This window comes from Lolium perenne, chromosome 4, assembly GCF_019359855.2.
Source record: "Lolium perenne isolate Kyuss_39 chromosome 4, Kyuss_2.0, whole genome shotgun sequence".
NCBI lineage: Eukaryota > Viridiplantae > Streptophyta > Magnoliopsida > Poales > Poaceae > Lolium > Lolium perenne.
The window spans coordinates 314,829,661-314,846,182 of record NC_067247.2 but is presented as its reverse complement, the minus strand read 5'-3'; the positions used below and the strand labels follow the sequence as shown (position 1 = coordinate 314,846,182).

General features: G+C 45.4%; 4 protein-coding genes across 4 annotated transcripts; 1 reads left to right on the top strand and 3 right to left on the bottom strand.

Moving 5' to 3' along the window:
* Positions 1 to 2,063: 2,063 nt before the first annotated feature.
* Positions 2,064 to 5,799, bottom strand: LOC127296181 (uncharacterized). The gene is made up of 5 exons (XM_051326213.2): positions 5,529 to 5,799; positions 4,988 to 5,061; positions 4,762 to 4,841; positions 2,706 to 2,857; positions 2,064 to 2,433 (listed from the first exon to the last, which is right to left on the bottom strand). Exons 1-5 carry the CDS (start codon positions 5,743 to 5,745, stop codon positions 2,363 to 2,365), a joined length of 594 nt encoding a protein of 197 aa, XP_051182173.1. The 5' UTR covers positions 5,746 to 5,799; the 3' UTR covers positions 2,064 to 2,362.
* Positions 5,800 to 5,867: 68 nt separating this feature from the next.
* LOC127296182 (uncharacterized) lies at positions 5,868 to 6,455 on the top strand. The gene has a single exon (XM_051326214.2). It carries the CDS (start codon positions 5,926 to 5,928, stop codon positions 6,205 to 6,207), a length of 282 nt encoding a protein of 93 aa, XP_051182174.1. The 5' UTR covers positions 5,868 to 5,925; the 3' UTR covers positions 6,208 to 6,455.
* Positions 6,456 to 7,727: 1,272 nt separating this feature from the next.
* Positions 7,728 to 9,012, bottom strand: LOC127296180 (uncharacterized). Its single transcript, XM_051326212.2, has 4 exons — positions 8,839 to 9,012; positions 8,634 to 8,737; positions 8,364 to 8,529; positions 7,728 to 8,267 (listed from the first exon to the last, which is right to left on the bottom strand). The coding sequence occupies exons 1-4, from the start codon at positions 9,010 to 9,012 to the stop codon at positions 7,884 to 7,886; spliced, it is 828 nt and encodes a 275-aa protein (XP_051182172.1). The 3' UTR covers positions 7,728 to 7,883.
* Positions 9,013 to 13,906: 4,894 nt separating this feature from the next.
* Positions 13,907 to 15,057, bottom strand: LOC127296179 (uncharacterized). The gene is made up of 4 exons (XM_051326211.2): positions 14,727 to 15,057; positions 14,548 to 14,651; positions 14,252 to 14,417; positions 13,907 to 14,143 (listed from the first exon to the last, which is right to left on the bottom strand). The coding sequence occupies exons 1-4, from the start codon at positions 14,901 to 14,903 to the stop codon at positions 14,042 to 14,044; spliced, it is 549 nt and encodes a 182-aa protein (XP_051182171.1). The 5' UTR covers positions 14,904 to 15,057; the 3' UTR covers positions 13,907 to 14,041.
* Positions 15,058 to 16,522: the final 1,465 nt, after the last annotated feature.

Here is a 16,522-nt window from a genome sequence, read left to right as displayed (position 1 = left end):
TTCCAGAAAGTCAAACTATATTAAGTTTGACTAAGTTTTTATAAAAAATCATTAACATGTCAAATACAAAATTAATATTATTAGATAGATAATAAAATATTTTCATGTGATATCTACAAAATATCATATTTATTGATAGATTATTCTAAAATTTTGGTCAAACTTTACTTGCTTTGACTTTTCAAAAAAAATCTTAAGCCTTGGGATGGAGGTAGTATATCATTAGACCACATAGCGACGACTACAGACACTACCGCGAGTCAAAGGCGTGACGCCGTCCTCGCCCCTCGATCATCGGAGCTAGCAAAGCTTGTTGTACTAGACAGACGGGAAGTTATCGTGCTAAGGCCCCAAAAGACCAGCGTACCAGAGCAGTAACCATCCCTAATAATGACAACTGTAGATCGGTAGCGACTAACCTGAAACCACACCAGCGATCATGAAAATCGACCAGGTCCATCCGTCGGGCACACGACTCCCCGCGCCCTCCGCCGGCGCTAAACGCACCACCGGAGCGAGGATAGGGCGGGGAGAACCTTCGATGTAGCCGCCGTCTCACCATCCCGAAGAAGAAGTTGAAAAGAAACTAAACCAAGAACTGAAACCTTTCTGAGGTCGCGGTCGGCTCCAAGGCCACCGGAGGAAATTTATGGTCTTTTACGGCCTTGGATAGATGTACATGAGCCCAAACAGATGAAACCGAGTGGTCCAACTTTCTTTTCTAGAAGCAAAAAAAAAAGTACACAAACTTTAGAAACAATTACAAAAGCAAATATTGTCGAAGACAGAGACGGGTCAAATACGGTGAGGCCATGGAGAGTGAAGCGAGTGCTCGCCGAAACCTAAAAATGCCTTCAATCATGTAAAACATCTCAAGCATTCAAGCAAACCAAGAAACTTGTACCATAACTATATAAGGCTGGTGCCAATGCCTCACCTCACTCTCACCCGCCACGTCAGCTTTTTCCCTCACTCTCACCCCACTCTCACCCCACTCTCACCCTACGGTGCCAATGCACGGGCTATAGTGCCATCTCTCACTTCTCTCTCCTCCACATCACCATTTCTTTTTCACATTAAGTTATTTCAGTCGAATTTTTGTAGACATTCAAAATAATGCAAGAAAATTATTTTATTCAGCTAAAAATATTACCGATTACATAATAATTAATAAAAATACAAATTATGTTTCTTGTTTTTCTAAATAGCCTATATGACAAGTGTGTACTTGTGTTTGTATTTTGAACTGAAAGAGTAAAAAAAGGAAAGAAAATAAAAGAAGGAAAGAAAATAAAATAAAAACTGAGATTTAAAGAATAAAAGAAGGAAAGAAAATAAAATAAAAATAAAAACCGACCAGGTCGTCTCCTACCTCCTATCGCCCCAACTCTCGCCCGCGTCGCCAGCGCCTGCCGCCCGCCTCTCGCCTCCCTCCCGCCTCGCTCACGCCGCCAACGCGGGCGGTAGCCGGCGGCGGCGCTACCGCCGGGCGCCCCAGCCAGCGCATGCCGCTACCGTCCCGCCCCACTCCCGCCCCGCCACGGGCGATAGCGCCCCCGCTATCGACCGCGTTGGCACCAGCCTAATGACTGCCCGACTTACTGCATGGTCACCAGTTTTGAGCAGAGCCGCTTTGGAAGTTTTGGATTCAAATGTCATGTAATGGGCATGCTGGACTGGGTCATGCACATCAATCGTAAAACGAAAAATCCATATTAGTCGAAAATAAAAATTCGGTTCCGCATCTATATATAAAACGCTGTCCGGTTTCTGTTTCCATATTTACATTCCATTTCTGTTTCTCACCGGAAAATTCAGAAACTTTCAATTATATTTTCACCCTAGATATCGGTTCCATTAGCACCAGTAATACCTGGCACGGTACCGCATACTAGATTGCAAGCAATGGCAGAATCATGTAGTCCTTAGATTAAATCCTGCTGTCTTCATAGTTTCATACGAGCCATGTGATAAGAACCCGAATCCCTTCACGCGCGCAACAGTACTCACCCAAGAGTCAAGACCCATATACAGACGGTCCACCCGTGGGAAAACAGGCAAAGAAGCGATATATCCACCCGTACAGGCGTGAAGAAATAGACAAAATAGTGCAGGCACGGACCACGATTTGCAATGCTCTCTCTCGTGGCCCTCAAAACCACCCAGGTGTACAATCACTCATCGGGATTAGTACCACATGCAGCAACAGCAACACGGATTCCATTAGACTAGAGGCTACCATTTTAAGTGCAGAAACAAAAGCGCTGATGCATAACCTTATGCAGTGGAGCAACACACACGGTCCTGTTTTGTCGACAGACGACCGTCGCTGTTAACAAACCGTGACTAAATGCTGCTGCTCTCAGCCGTCGCCGCTTGGTTGGTCGTCCTCATCAAGGTTGATGCCGGAGATACTCATCTTTCCTGTATTTACTGCAGCGCGAGGTAAGAAAGAAACGAGTTAATAGGACAGGCATCAGGAATCTGCACACAGTTGTAAGACAGGGCTATAACATGGAAATGCTGAGCCAGCTGGGAGCGGACATGCCGCGTGCTCAGTAACTCGTGATCTATGCCTACTAGTGCTGTCAACTACCGTAGATTCTGCAATGCACATTGTTGTCCTGTCTATGTGGAATTACTAGTTTTTTCGTGATCAAGGCTTTGCTGTTCATTATGCGGAAAGTTTGGTGCTCCATGCTTACCAACTGCATCCAGTCCACAGAGATTCGGCATGTATCTGCTGATATGTTCTTCGGCGGCTTTATCGGCCTTCAGCGTCTCGCATTCGAAGGAGACCAACACCTTTTTGTTGCCATGTTTCTTCTGAACCAACCCAACGATGTCATCTTCCCATCTGCACAACAAATTATTGCGTAAGGAAAATTGCACAAACAAAATTCTTAACTATAACTAAGACTTACTTAACAGCATCACACCTTGGCATTAAAAGGACAGCATCAAACTTTAGACAGTAGTGCAAGTCATCTTTTGTTAAGCAATGCAGCAAACACTACACAATATGGAATCAAATTCCAACTATATGTGTTATGTATGTATTGTACATGACCCACGCAGCACCAAGTTAGGAAGAGGATCCGCACAATTTTGTCCATTAAACTAGGAAGAATCCAGCAATTACTAGTTTATCATTTAAACTAGCAAGAGACCAGCTATGGTAGGATCGACCGATCTAGAGTTCAAATCTAGTTCCGGCTTGTCGATCAAGCCGTCCTGTATAATAGGGCTATCATGTACTCCCTGGGGCGACAGGAGAATAGTTCTACATTGCCTCCCGGGCAACAACCCCTCCACAAAACCCTAGTTCACAACAATACGAGTTGACCATTGAAATCACTAACACGATGAAACATCATAGCTTGTAAAAAGGGAACACCCAAAAGTGAACACCTCATAAGTTGGCCTTTCCAAAAAAAAAATGCATCCTTCCATGTTTTAATCGGCACCAGAAATTTTTCATGGAGAGCAGAGAGGAAGCACTGGATAGCAACTTTAGACTGAAATACTCCTGAGAAATCTTAATAAGGGCAGTTAATCCCACTCGATACGGATGCAAATTTCTGTTCAATCCACACACGCTGTTGGTTTTAGGGATGTTTCAATCCAAAGTTTGATCCACGTGCACCTCATAAGTAGGATTAACAGGGATGGAGGTATGCAACTATGTGTAGGGTTGGACAAAAAGCTCGAAACTCGACGAGTTAAATGAGTGCTCGTTTGCTCGACTCGTTTGAGCTCGGCTCGTTTTGTTAACGAGCCGAGCTGAGCAGCAGTTTTTGCTCGTTAAGGTTAACGAGCTAAACAATCGAGCCGACTATGTTCGTGAGCTACTCGTTAAGATCGGTAACAAGCTAGGCTTCACCAGTTTTGACAATGAGTCACTTTAGTTATCTCAAATATTTGGCACGAAGGGGCCAAGCAAAATAGTGCTCTTTAAGCATGCTTGAAACTCCTACATGAGGATCTAAAAATCTATGCTTCCGCTCTTCCTCACCAGGCAATGCACACATGTTTGCTTTCCATTGCTTCCTTAACGATCCTTAACGAGCTGCTCGCGAGCGCTCGAAAGAACATAACGAGTCGAGCCGAACAATGATTTTAGCTCGTTATTCTTAACGAGCTTAACGATTCGAGCTTTAACGATCACGAGCTTAGCGAGCCGAGCTTTAACGATCCGAGCAGCTCGTTAGTCCACCCCTAACTATGTGCCAGTGAGGGAAGGTAATTTTCAAGTAGGATTAACTTGTAGGTATTTAATTAACATGCTAGTAAGAAATAACTCCAAAAATCACAAAATGAGACAATGGCAAATGAAATGTTGTCTTGGTGTTAGTTAATTACTTGAGAGTAGAAGTATACAAAATGGTGTTAGTTATCCAATATACCTTTCTTCATAGGATTACTCCTTGTTGAAATATATTTAATAAGTGCACTTCTTGAAAACATACTTCATTACAACAACTTCTATTAGTATCATGCTTTCGAAAACAAAGTTAAGTTACAGCGCTTTGATATAGCCTGGAAAAAGATATGAAGGGCATCTTAGACCAATGAAAGGAAGATGCATCCATATTCAGATTTCATATTCCCCCACGTGTATGAACAGTTCAGCATTTCCAGCTAAAATTCTGGGCATGAGCATCCAGACATGAGACATCACACCATATTGTTTTTGCAAATAGTAAATTCAGCAAAATTAAATTCTGTTTTGATGAAATCCAGCCATGAGAGAAGACTTACCCATGCAAATGGTCAATGTGTTGTAATCGAGCAGCATCATGTCCCCTGCATTCCACCACAACTACCTTCTCTGTCTTCCTCTGTCACATGAGCACAGGTTAACCTCTGTCACATGAGCATAGATCCAAGATAAGCCGAGATAGTTCTATTTTAGAAGCGAAGATAGGCCAAGATAGTAAGATAATCAGTTGGTAGAATACATGCTTGGTGGAGAAGAAAATAACACCTTAAAATTAATGATGGAGAGCTTTATAAGGCGGTAGTCATCTCCTCGGCTACATTCCCTCTCGCATGGTATTGCTACATGATAGAAAAGGAAAAGGACACAGCAATATAAGGTAAAGTTATCTTCTGTTAAAGAAAAAAAACCAAAGGTGGCCCACAACTGCAAAGGGCCCAGAGTAGAAGCACAGAAATTCACTTGTATAAGTAAGAACATAGTAATATCAATATCCCATCATTCTTTCTTCAGATAGCATAAGGAAACAAGTATGGCTTCAGAATGCAATAGGTTATGGCATATTATAAGAAATATAGCATTTATAGGAAGTCAGAACAAACAATGCTTCGAATTAAAGATAAACTCCTATAGAAATAAACCCTAATTAGATATCAACCTCACACTGTCACTTGTGCTGAAAAAAATGGGGGGTTTTGGTGACAACTCAAACGATTCAAGCTAGAAGCAGTTGCAGCCAACGATACAATGCTCGCATCAGGAAATTCGAGGGTCAGTACTATAAGGGTGAATGGGGAGAGAAATTTACGGGTGCCCTGGAGGCCGTAGCAGACGGAGTCCGGGAGGCGGATGAAGTGCCCGGAGATGGCGCCAGAGGGCAGCAGCGCTATGGACGCGACGCCCTCCATCTTCTCTCCGGTCTCTCCCTCCTCTGCCTGCGCCCCAACGTCCTCCGGCTCCGGCTCCGCCTCCGCCAGCGGCGGCGGAAGATCGCCATTCGCCTGCGAGTCCGACAGAGAGCCCATTGTTCAACACCGCGCCGAATAGCCGACTACGCCGCCTAGAAGCGAAAGCGGAATGTTGGGCAGTTTTGCGCATATGACCCTGGACATATAAAGGATTTGCTATTTTGTCAAAGCATATATCGAGTTTGGCTACGGCACTCAGACATCGATCGATTTCTTCCCTTCACAGGAAAGGCAACCATGGCGGCGGCGGCGGCGGCTCCATCGAAGGCGCAGGTGCTGTCCCTCTTCCGGGCCTTCCTCCGCACGGGCCGGAAGTTCTCCGACTACAACATCCGCGAGTACACGGTACGCCGCGCGGCGGACGCCTTCCGCGACAACCGCGCCCTCGCCGACGCGCCGGCCGCGGCGGCGGCCTTCGCGGACGGGAAGCAGCAGCTGGAGGTGGCGAAGCGGCAGGTGCTGGTGTACTCTCTCTACGCACCCAAGGCCAAGAGCGTCGTCGAGATGAAGATTCAGTGACCCACACGGGAGAGAGGTTTCAGGCTAGCCATATCCTCCTTTTCCCCTTTCGGGTCTGTGCTCTGTTATGTAGTAGGGCTATGGTGATTTGACGCTATTAGAGGTCTGCTGATGATATGATCATGTTCGCTGCTGGATAATTGCCATGGTATTGTTTCTTTTGTTCAATAAATTTGCAGATTGAGGATCATGATATTGTATGTTTCACATACGAATTGTTACATGTAAAACTATCTGGTTGCGGCTTACGGTTTTCTAATAGCATTGCACTGGTACTATTGGTACATCCCACTTGCATTTTCTCGCTACTGCATACTTGTGGTGCTGACCAGAGTGTCGAATTTGTTAAGTTTGTGCTGAAGTCAATTAGGTGACTCATGAACTGTTTGTTGAAATGCTGAAATGACGCATCCTCGGTTACAAATCCAAAACCAGATTAGTGTGCGCATGGAATAAGTTGTCGTGAGAAAAGCAATAGATTGGCTCTGCGCCGAGTAGTGTCTACCAGATTTAGAGAAATCACACCAAACCCCTCTAGCCCTGTGTAACATGGAGATAGACTGAAACAATAATTCCTGAGATGTTTCTTTTTCATGTTGCCGTGTTGGTATGGTAAGTGGATGCTGTTGGGTAGCTGAAGATCAGGGTTCTGCTTTGACATAGAAGAGCATCACAGCGTGCATTGCTAGCCCTGCGGCTATCCCCTAACCCACATGTTTGCAGGGACTTCTTGAGATGATCTTTGCAGGGAACATTCACTGTGTCTTACTTGCCCCTCCATATCTTGTTTGCCCGGCTATCCCCTGGCTTGCGTGTTGGGTGGTGCCCTTTTATTGTGATGATCTTTGCAGGGCACCTTCACCATGTCTTATTTCCCCTTCCATATCTTGTTTGCCGCTCGGGCCAATCTTCTCCATCTCTAATTTTCTTGCTGATATGGTTTGCTTAATGTTTCTTGGTTCTCTAGTAGTTATACTTGGTATTTTGTCAGCACACAAGATATCTTTCAGTTTTTCTGATTCATGGCGTTCACTAGTCTGCCCATTATACAGAAGTAAGGAGATTGGGGTTTACAAACAGATGTGTGCAGCCCACCCTGGTTTTCGACTCTTGTACTCAGCAAGGTTGCTCAAGTGGTTTCTTCTATAATAATTATGCCACCAAGGTCTAGTCCTTGGTCTCCTTTTTTTTACAAACAGATGCCCGCATAATAATGTTTACAAAATACTTGCAACAGCATAAAGTCAAATGTAGTAGGTTTGATAACGTAGTGATATGATTGTTACTCCCTCTGTTCCAAATTAATTGACTCAGCTTTGTCTACATACATGCGTATCTAGACAGTTGGGTCAATTAATTTGGAGCGGAGGAAGTATTTGTGTAGAGCAATATCATCAAGGTACTGAAGGGTGGTGATCAAGCAGTGGACAGGTTACCATCTGGTCCAAGGCTGTAAGCAACGTGGTTTTGTTGTAGCATTAGCAACCAGGTTTCCCCCATGGTATTTATTTTTTAGATGATACAGTTGAACTAGTTTAATATTGAGATACTGTTACATAGTTTGAAAGTATACCCTTAGCACACTATTCCTAGTTTGGTGGTTTTGGGATGCGCATATGGCATTGCCCCACCCAGATCACTACATATTTGGCCGGATGCAGAGAAATATTATCCTTTTATGTGCACCCAAGGTGCCACCATTTTCGGCTCCGCTTGCCTTTGATCTCATCATCTGATCCATCAGAGTTGGTATTGATTTGTACATTCTCGTCGCTCTCCAGACCGGAGGTATTTGTTATGTGTGAGTGTTGATGGTCGTCTTCTAACTCTGAACTTCCATCCATGTCGTCCTGGCAGGACATTTCATCGATGAGCTCCTGAATGTTGCTATTGCCATCATCAGTTACTTCCTGAAGCTCAGAGAAGTCCACCAAGACATCCTCTGTTTCTTCTGGGATCCCAGAGAAGTCCACCAAGATATTGTTCTCTGCGGCAATCTCTTTGGTCACTTTCTTCTTCAGTTCCATGTTCGTTGTGTTTCCGGACAACTTCCACACCAGCTGCAATGGCAACAAAAAGGTTAACTCTGCAGTCCCTCTTTCCTCTACGAATCAGTGGGACATACTAGAAATGATCAAATGAATAAGTATTCTTACGATGGGATCGACGATGTCGGTGCCCTCCTTGGCTGCCACAGCAAAGTCATTGCCGAACTTGTCAGCAAGGATGGTACGGGCAAACAGCAGCTCCGGCAGGTCGCCGCACCAGCCGGCAGCAAACATGATGCTGGCTGCCGCTTCCCTTAACTCCTCATTGCACTCCCTACAGCCCAAAAAGAATAGCCATGCCATGCAACCGTTCATGGGACCATAGAGGGCCAAATATGAGAACAAAGATCACGTCAGGTGTGATGAAGCCTAACATACTGTGGCTTGTCCAACTGCGCAGCCTGCTCGATGAGCCGATTGCAGTAGAGCTCTATGATGCCGAACGCCTCCAACATGTTGTCTTCCTGGATAACCTGCTCTGTCTGGGAAGAGAAACACTGGAATTTGTAAGACTACATCGAATTAATCAGAGTATACCACATCTTGTTTCATGTTGGCATGCGTGAAGGTGACCGGTACGCACGCGGCTGAGAGCACGGTCGAGGTGGCCGAGGGCAAGGAGCTGGCTGACATCGCTGGAGGCGATGGACTTGCGAGCAACGCGAGGCTGGCGGGCGACAGCGATCCGGGTGACAGCAAGCTCGAGAAGGGACTTGAGTTTCGCTGTCTGCTTTGAAGTCTTGCGGAGCAATCCCATGGCTGGACTTGATGGTGTTTCGGTGGTGTTGGCTTTGATGCTCGGTTATATGAATGCCTATCTTGGTTGTATTGCTGGTCCTTTGCGTGGACAGGAGATTGGAGAAGGTGGGAGACGATCAGTTGAGTTGCTTGTGGACTCAATGAGGAAGTCTGGCTTGGAGGGGCAAGAATATGTAGGCCCATGGCTCGGTTTTAAAACCTTTGTTAAGTAAGGTTGCAGTTAGTTAAACAATATACCCTAAGAAAAAGTTAGTTAAACAGTAACTCATTTTAGGACATGTCCATAGTAATTTTTCTGATACGGATGAGAGTAGGAAATTGGGAAAGAGATGTGTAGTTGTTGATGGCGGCACCTGAGGAGGCAGACAATGCGGGCAACCTCGTCCGTTTAATTTGGTATATGGCCTTGCCTCTTCATTCAAGAACCCTAGTTCGGTCATTTTAGCTCGGTTTCTTCATCCAGGATCTTTGTGAAATAAGACTATTGTTCTACTCCTTCCATTTGGTTTAAATCAACGCGAGGGAGAGAAAAAATGAAGTATCGATGCTTTTAATTAAAATTAATTAAATACGAACTGAGGAAGTTGTTGTTTTTACACTTGATTAACTGGATGGATATGCTCTAAAACATTGACGTTCTGTCTCCTCGACCCATTTACCTGTCCAACTATACGCACCTTAGGCAGCTCAAATTTTTTTTTTTTTTTTTTTTTTTTGCGAATTTAGAATAACTCAGCCATGCCTGCAACACAACATCAGGTCCGGATGCTACCCAGGTCGTAGTCCTAGTGTTTATTCTACCAAAGTTTGCCAGATTGGCTTACATTATTCTTATCCCGATGGATTTTTCGATAAAGGAAATATATTAATATCAAAAAATATCAATTACATCCAGCATCTGCAACAACGCAACACCCTATTGGTAGTACGGATGCACACATCCAAAAAAGATAAAAGAAAACTAAGAAAGAAAAGTTCCGCTAGAGTATCCCAGGCCTACCAACATCCACCCCTAGACAACACCTGAAATACAGTTCCTCAACATCGCGGAGACTTTAACCTTCTTTCGCTAATCCTCCAATCTTGCCTTCATGAAATTCTGTTTCTGACTTCACCATGGACCAAAAATCTCTTGATGTCAACACAGAACAGAGCTTCGCGCTGCTCCTTCCGAACCAAACGGTCGGAATAAAAGTATGGATGCACGCGACCGAACACCACCCGATCCTGTGAACTCCAGGCAAAAGATGCACTATTCCATTCGCATCGGAGTCTTCCGGAACTCATCTCTCCGGCTGTTCCGTAGAGAGTAGAGACAGAGAGGGAGAGGTACGTCGTAGGTGTGGACGAGAGTAATATTGTACGCTGGTTCTCTCATGGCTTGTGTATTTAGAGCACAACAACCTTCGAATTTCTTGGACGACGAAAGTGTTTGCTGATCGGTCAATTCCTGCTGAATTGATCATTGCAACAGCTTCGGGACAATCCATCTCTACAATGCAGGGTTCATTATGGAACAATCTATTTGTACTATGCAGGGTTCATTATAGAATTCCAGCACTAATCCAATTCCTTCTGTGCAAGCTTCTAGCTCTGATTCCAGTCTGCCGTACATGCTGACAGTTTGGGGCGCGTTTGGTAGCTTGAGCGTCCTTTGGCTTCCATCGGTCCAGCATTTTTCGGCCAAGCACCCTCGGGCCAAGCCCTGCAGGAACGCCGGGTTCGGCCGTTTCTAGCGAGCTACCCCCGTTTTGACAGAACTCGAGAACACCGCGCTCCCGCAGAGCCACCGCGGGAGACGGCGCGAGTCCGTGCGGGACGGCGAAATCTCGGCGGGATGAATTCGGTCACCGCGCTTGAATTTTCGCCGCGTATATTGGGCGGCTCTCTCACCGCCAAATCCAAATCCCCCATCCACCCTTTCGAGCTCATCCATCCTTCCCGGTCTAGCGACATGGTCGGCTCTTCCTCACCCGCACGGTCGGCGAGGCTTGCGGGGGCGACAGTGGTTGTGGCGGCTACTGGCCGTGGATGGTCATCTTCTTTCTCTGCGTCGATGACTTCGGTTGTGGTAAGCTTCTGCAAACCATATCCTTAGATGTAGATCTTGTGGGTACACAGGGCTAGTCTGAACGAAGCCATTGTAGGACATTCCTTTGTCCCCGGTCGAGGTTGTGGAGGTTGTCTAGGTTGCATATGACTCTACCACTGGGACGTTGGTGCTGCCTGCATCTTAACCAGGGTCCCTGCTTCCCCGACCTCGGTGCTGCGTGTGGCTGACTGTAAGGCCGCTCTTACTTTTCTCGCTCTAAATTGATGTGGTAGTGGTATTTCATTTATCTGCTAATGGTACTGCTTAAGGATGTGGATGTGATAGTGGTAGTTCATTGATCTGCTAGTGGTACTGCTTAAGGATGTGGATGTGGTAGTGGTAGTTTATTGATCTGCTAGTGGTACTTCTTAAGGATGTGGATGTGGTAGTGGTAGTTTATTGATCTGATAGTGGTACTGCTTAAGGATGTGGATGTGGTAGTGGTAGTTCATTGATCTGCTAGTGTTTTTCATGTAGGCGATCATACCATTGGGCTCCCTTGATCTTTCTGCTCGTACCGTTAATGCTGAGCAATCTATGATTTCAAGCAAACCAGCCATGGTTTGGAAACCTGGGCTATCAGAGTTTGTTGTGAACCAGTTTGTTCAGCTCGTCCGTAGCGGCGTCTGTTTCAGCATGGGATTCAAACAGCAACATATGAAGAAGGTAGATGATGATGTTCTATCATTCGCTGGTATACACGTGACCACTCTTCAGCTCTACAACCACATCAGAAATTGGAGGGCCAAGTTGATCGTCATACTGAAGATCAAAACCGATGGCAATCTAGACTGGAGCGAAGATGGTTGCTGCTTCTATGCTGCTGATGAAGATACGACGAACGAGTACATTCATGTAGTAAGCTTCATTGAGTTCCTTCATAGATATGTATATGTGAATGTCGTCCGCACTAATAGTTGTTCCTTGTGGATTGCAGCGCAACCCGGGCATCATCAGTACGTTGGGACCCCGGTCACGAACTATGCTCAGATGAAGACGATATTCACGCCCCGGTTTGTCAGCAGGGCGCAGCTGTACCAACCTAAGTTGATGATCAGGGCTATCGACTTCACTGCATAAAACGAAGAAGAGTATGCCCAGTACCGTAAGCTGCAGCCACCGGAGAGGAGGACCTGGCTAAGGACCTGGCTTCGCAACCAGTTTCCTGCTTAGTGCTTCTGCATCCTTGGTCATGATCTGCTCATTTTGGGAGGTGGTCTCATATCCCTCCATTAGCTAGGACTTGCTTCAAGCTGATCATCGGTCTGTAATGATGAACTTGTTCGAGGTGGTATACACTAACCCCTCGTGTGATGAACCTGCGATGCATCACGAAGTATAGTTGCTTCGCTCGTTATGCATCGCCCACTAAGTAGTTGTTGTAAATTACCAGCATCTTTTCTGATGAACTGAATCTGATGTGTGTTGTAATTCAGTTATTAGTAGTGCTGATTAACCTCAGCACTCTAAGGGGAGGGTTTACCACAGCTCGCCCCTATCTACAACCAAATAGCGTGTGGATTGCACGAGCAGGGAAGAAAGTAGGCTGTGCAGGCAACCAAACAATGGGGTCTGGCTTCCCTCTCCGGCTCAGAAAAGGCCGCCCAGGCTACCAAACGACCCGTATTTCATGACCCATGGTCCGTTCACCACGCACAGGGAGGCCCATCTCGCTGGCGCAGTGGTGCAGGAAATCCATGCAGCCTACCAAACGTGCCCTTGATGGCTTCAGTGGTGGTCTCGCAGCACCATCCCCGCTCCTCCATTGTTTGCACTCGACGGAAAGGACCCGCCAACATTTAAATTGATCGTTCCGTCTGGAGGCTTTTTTTAAAACACAATACAAACGTAGACGCTCACATACACGCGCATACACTCAACCCTATGAACGTACACACGCACACCTTACCCCTATGAGCACCTTCGAAAGACTGAGCGGGTGGATTGGATCTTGAAATTGAAATTGACGAAATCACCATAGGTGCCTCACTGTCGATGGAAACATCGCCTCCCACGGAATGAATATTCTGCCTTTATGAGATACACAGATGTCAAATCTGGGGTTTAAACTTTGGTGGGTTGGGGTACAACTACCCTCCAACCACCTAGATGAAACTTGGCAGACTGATGTCTGGATTGCATCCTTCCCTCGCAACTTGGCTTGGTTACTGCCAACTACCATCTTCCCTTTTACGTTGTTGTCCTCTGGGTGTTGCTTGATGCAGAGCAGCGAGTTGAGATGACTACATAGGAATCGCCTTTGATGCTTCAATCGGCGGTCGAGGCCTTGGGTTGTACCACTTCATTTCGGACATGCCAGATATGCCAAAGGGTCATAAGCGGCATTAATTAGCCCTTCCAATTCAGAACTTCAATTCAATTGATGAAGGAGCCACTCCGAGCCAGTGTTGGATCATGTCATCCACCGCAGGAATCTTACAGGCTTCCGCCGTGGCACTCCAGAGGTCCCTCGCCATCGGACATCTACAGAAGGCGTGAAATGCAGCCTCGGTTTCCATATATGCTAAAAAAATTGCATTCCATTGTTCAAGTGTAAGAGTGAAATACAATTGTCTTCCATTCTCTTGTACAACGAGCCTTAGTTCTGCACGACACTCTCCCGATGCTAATTTTGAACGTACACATGGCATTACCCCAACCCAAATTGCTACATTTTGAGCAAAAAATGTATAGGAAATACTTCATCTTCTTGTGCACACCTGAAGATGTCGCCATCTTCAGCTTATCAGGCTGATCGATCAAAGTTGGAAATGCCACACGCATTCACATCGTCGCTCTTCAGCCGAAGCCGTTCGCCCTGTCTGAGCGAGGATGGTGGTCATCGTCTTGCTCTAACTTCCACGGATGAAGTCCTAGATTGACAAGCTTCTGACTGTACAACATCGTTTTTTTCATCCTGGATTGTTTACATGATCTAGGAGAAGTCCACCGAGATGTTGTTCTCGGCGGCGATCGCTTTGGTCACCTTCTTCTTCAGCTCCATGTTGGCCGTGTCTCCGGACAGCTTCCACACCAGCTGCAATGGGAGTTGGCGAAACAAACCAAGCATGTCAGTGTCGCATTTCCTCTTTGCAACACCAAATCGATCAACGGACGTCCGGAAATGAAGAATCGGAATTCTTACCGCAGGATCGACAAAGGCGGTGCCCTCTTTGGCCTGCGCAGCAAATTCGTTGCCGAACTTGTCTGCGAGGATGTCGCGTGTAAGCTGCAGCTCCGGCAGGTCGCTGCACCACTTGGCAGCAAAAATGACGCCGGCGGCCGCTTCCCTGATCTCCTCGCTACACTCCCTGCGCACTAAACACATTAGTTTTCTTGACCCCAACATATGTATTAACACATACTACAAGCCATGCAACAAGCTTCATAAGCCATCCTATCGGAGGCTAGCAATGCCAGGTCGGTTGATCAGTTACGTACTGGGGTTTGTCAAGCTGCGCAGATTTCTGGATGAGGCACTTGCAGTAGGCCTCTACGTTGCCCAACGCCTCCAGCATGTTGTCCTCCTTGATGACCTGCTCTGCCTGCACACAGGAAGACGCTAGCATTACAAACAATACGAATTTGCAATCCATGTGCACATGGTCATATGTACGCACCCGGTGGATAGCCCGGTCGATTTGGCCGAGGGCAAGGAGCTGGCAGACGTCGCCGGAGGCAATGGACTTGCGAGCCAGGCGTGGCCGGCGTGCAATGGCGACACGTGAGATGGCGAGCTTGAGAAGGGACTTGAGCTTGCCGGTCTGCTTGGAGGACTTGCGGAAGAACAGACCCATGGCCGGCGAGTCTGTTCTTGCCGGTGTCCCTTGAGGTGTTGTCGTCGTCGTCGTCTTTGATCGGACCAACGATACGCCGACGACCGTCGGCGGCTGTATCGTTGGTCCTTCTGCGTGGACGGGAGGCAGGGGGGGAGGAGGTGAGCTTTGTGGGTGAAAAAAAGGCTTTGTAGGGCCGTGCGTTTCTGTTTTTGGTAGTCTAATTTTAGTGCACAGGCTGTCAGTTCAGTTAAAAACGAACTTCTTTTATATTTGGAACATGAGGGATGGACGTGCACATAATATGGAGCAAAACGTGTAAAATAGTTTTTGTAATCAAAACGTGGAAAAGTAAACCGCCGGCTACACAGGAGGGTGTTCCATGGTTACATTAAGTATACTTTTGGAGTGGAGGATTTTTAAATCAACACTTTGCAAACTTTGATCCATCAAACACATCTGCTCTTTTGAGCAAAGGAACGCGGACATAGTTGTCAAGTGTCAGAAACGCAGTTTTGCAAATTTTGAATTTTAGTTATTTTTGGAATTCAACAAGTTACAACATCGTCTGTATTTATGTTTCATCCTATCAATTCCTGACTTATGTTATAGTTATTATGTGTTGTGAAGAGACCCTTGAAGCGGAATGTTTACATAAGTGAGCAGAGGATGGTAATTTTGCATCCAGAGGTTTACAAAACATAACATAACAAAGCATGGCACCAAAAAAAAAAATGAAAACCTGCAAATTGTAAATATACAGCCACATGTGTAGTGTTGAATACTCCCTCCGTTGCATATGAATGGAGGGAGTACAAGCTAAACATATTTCTCTTGTATTTTCTAGTTCATGGAATTTTTTCGTATCGTTGACCGACCTATTTTTGGCATCGGTGTTTTTATGTTGATATGTATGTCCATGTTTTTAAAAAATTTGCATGTGGTTTTGCATTCGAGATTTTCAAAACAAAAATATGGAAACGATCATGTGAGTGCGCATGGAATGCTAGAATGAGAACTTGCAAAACTTCACTGGAGTGTTTCCTTTTTCTACTTCACTCGTCTCATAATATAAGATGTTATTGCAATCAATGTACACATATTGGTTGTAATAACATCTTATATTATTGTATGGAGGGAGTACATGATATAATTTTTTCCTTACTTGTATGAACTTTTGTATGTTATTGTATTTCATGCTATCTTGGATTTTCTTCTGCGTTTTTAAAACCTCGAGCTGCAACACACCGTGCTTAAGTTGAGCGAATGTATGGACGAATAATTTTGGAATGTTCAATGTTTTGAAGAAAATGATGTTATTGTTGATTTGAGGGTTTAAGGCGAACCAAGTAGTTCTAGATTCATGAATCATAATAGAGATATAGTGATCCATAGCACAGCATAGGAAAAAATTCTTCGTCCACTTACTTCAAGCAGTAGAGTATATACAATATGGATGAACTTCTCCTTTGGTTTTGGTTTCAGATTGAAAACAAAAAAACCACAATCCACTTAGACCTTTTAGAACACCGCAAAGGGCTACATAATAATTACCTAATCTCACATTACATTTTCTTATACTTTAGTTAATTATATGCCTTTTAGGATCGTCGTGTTTTTCCTATTCTTGCTAACAAAAC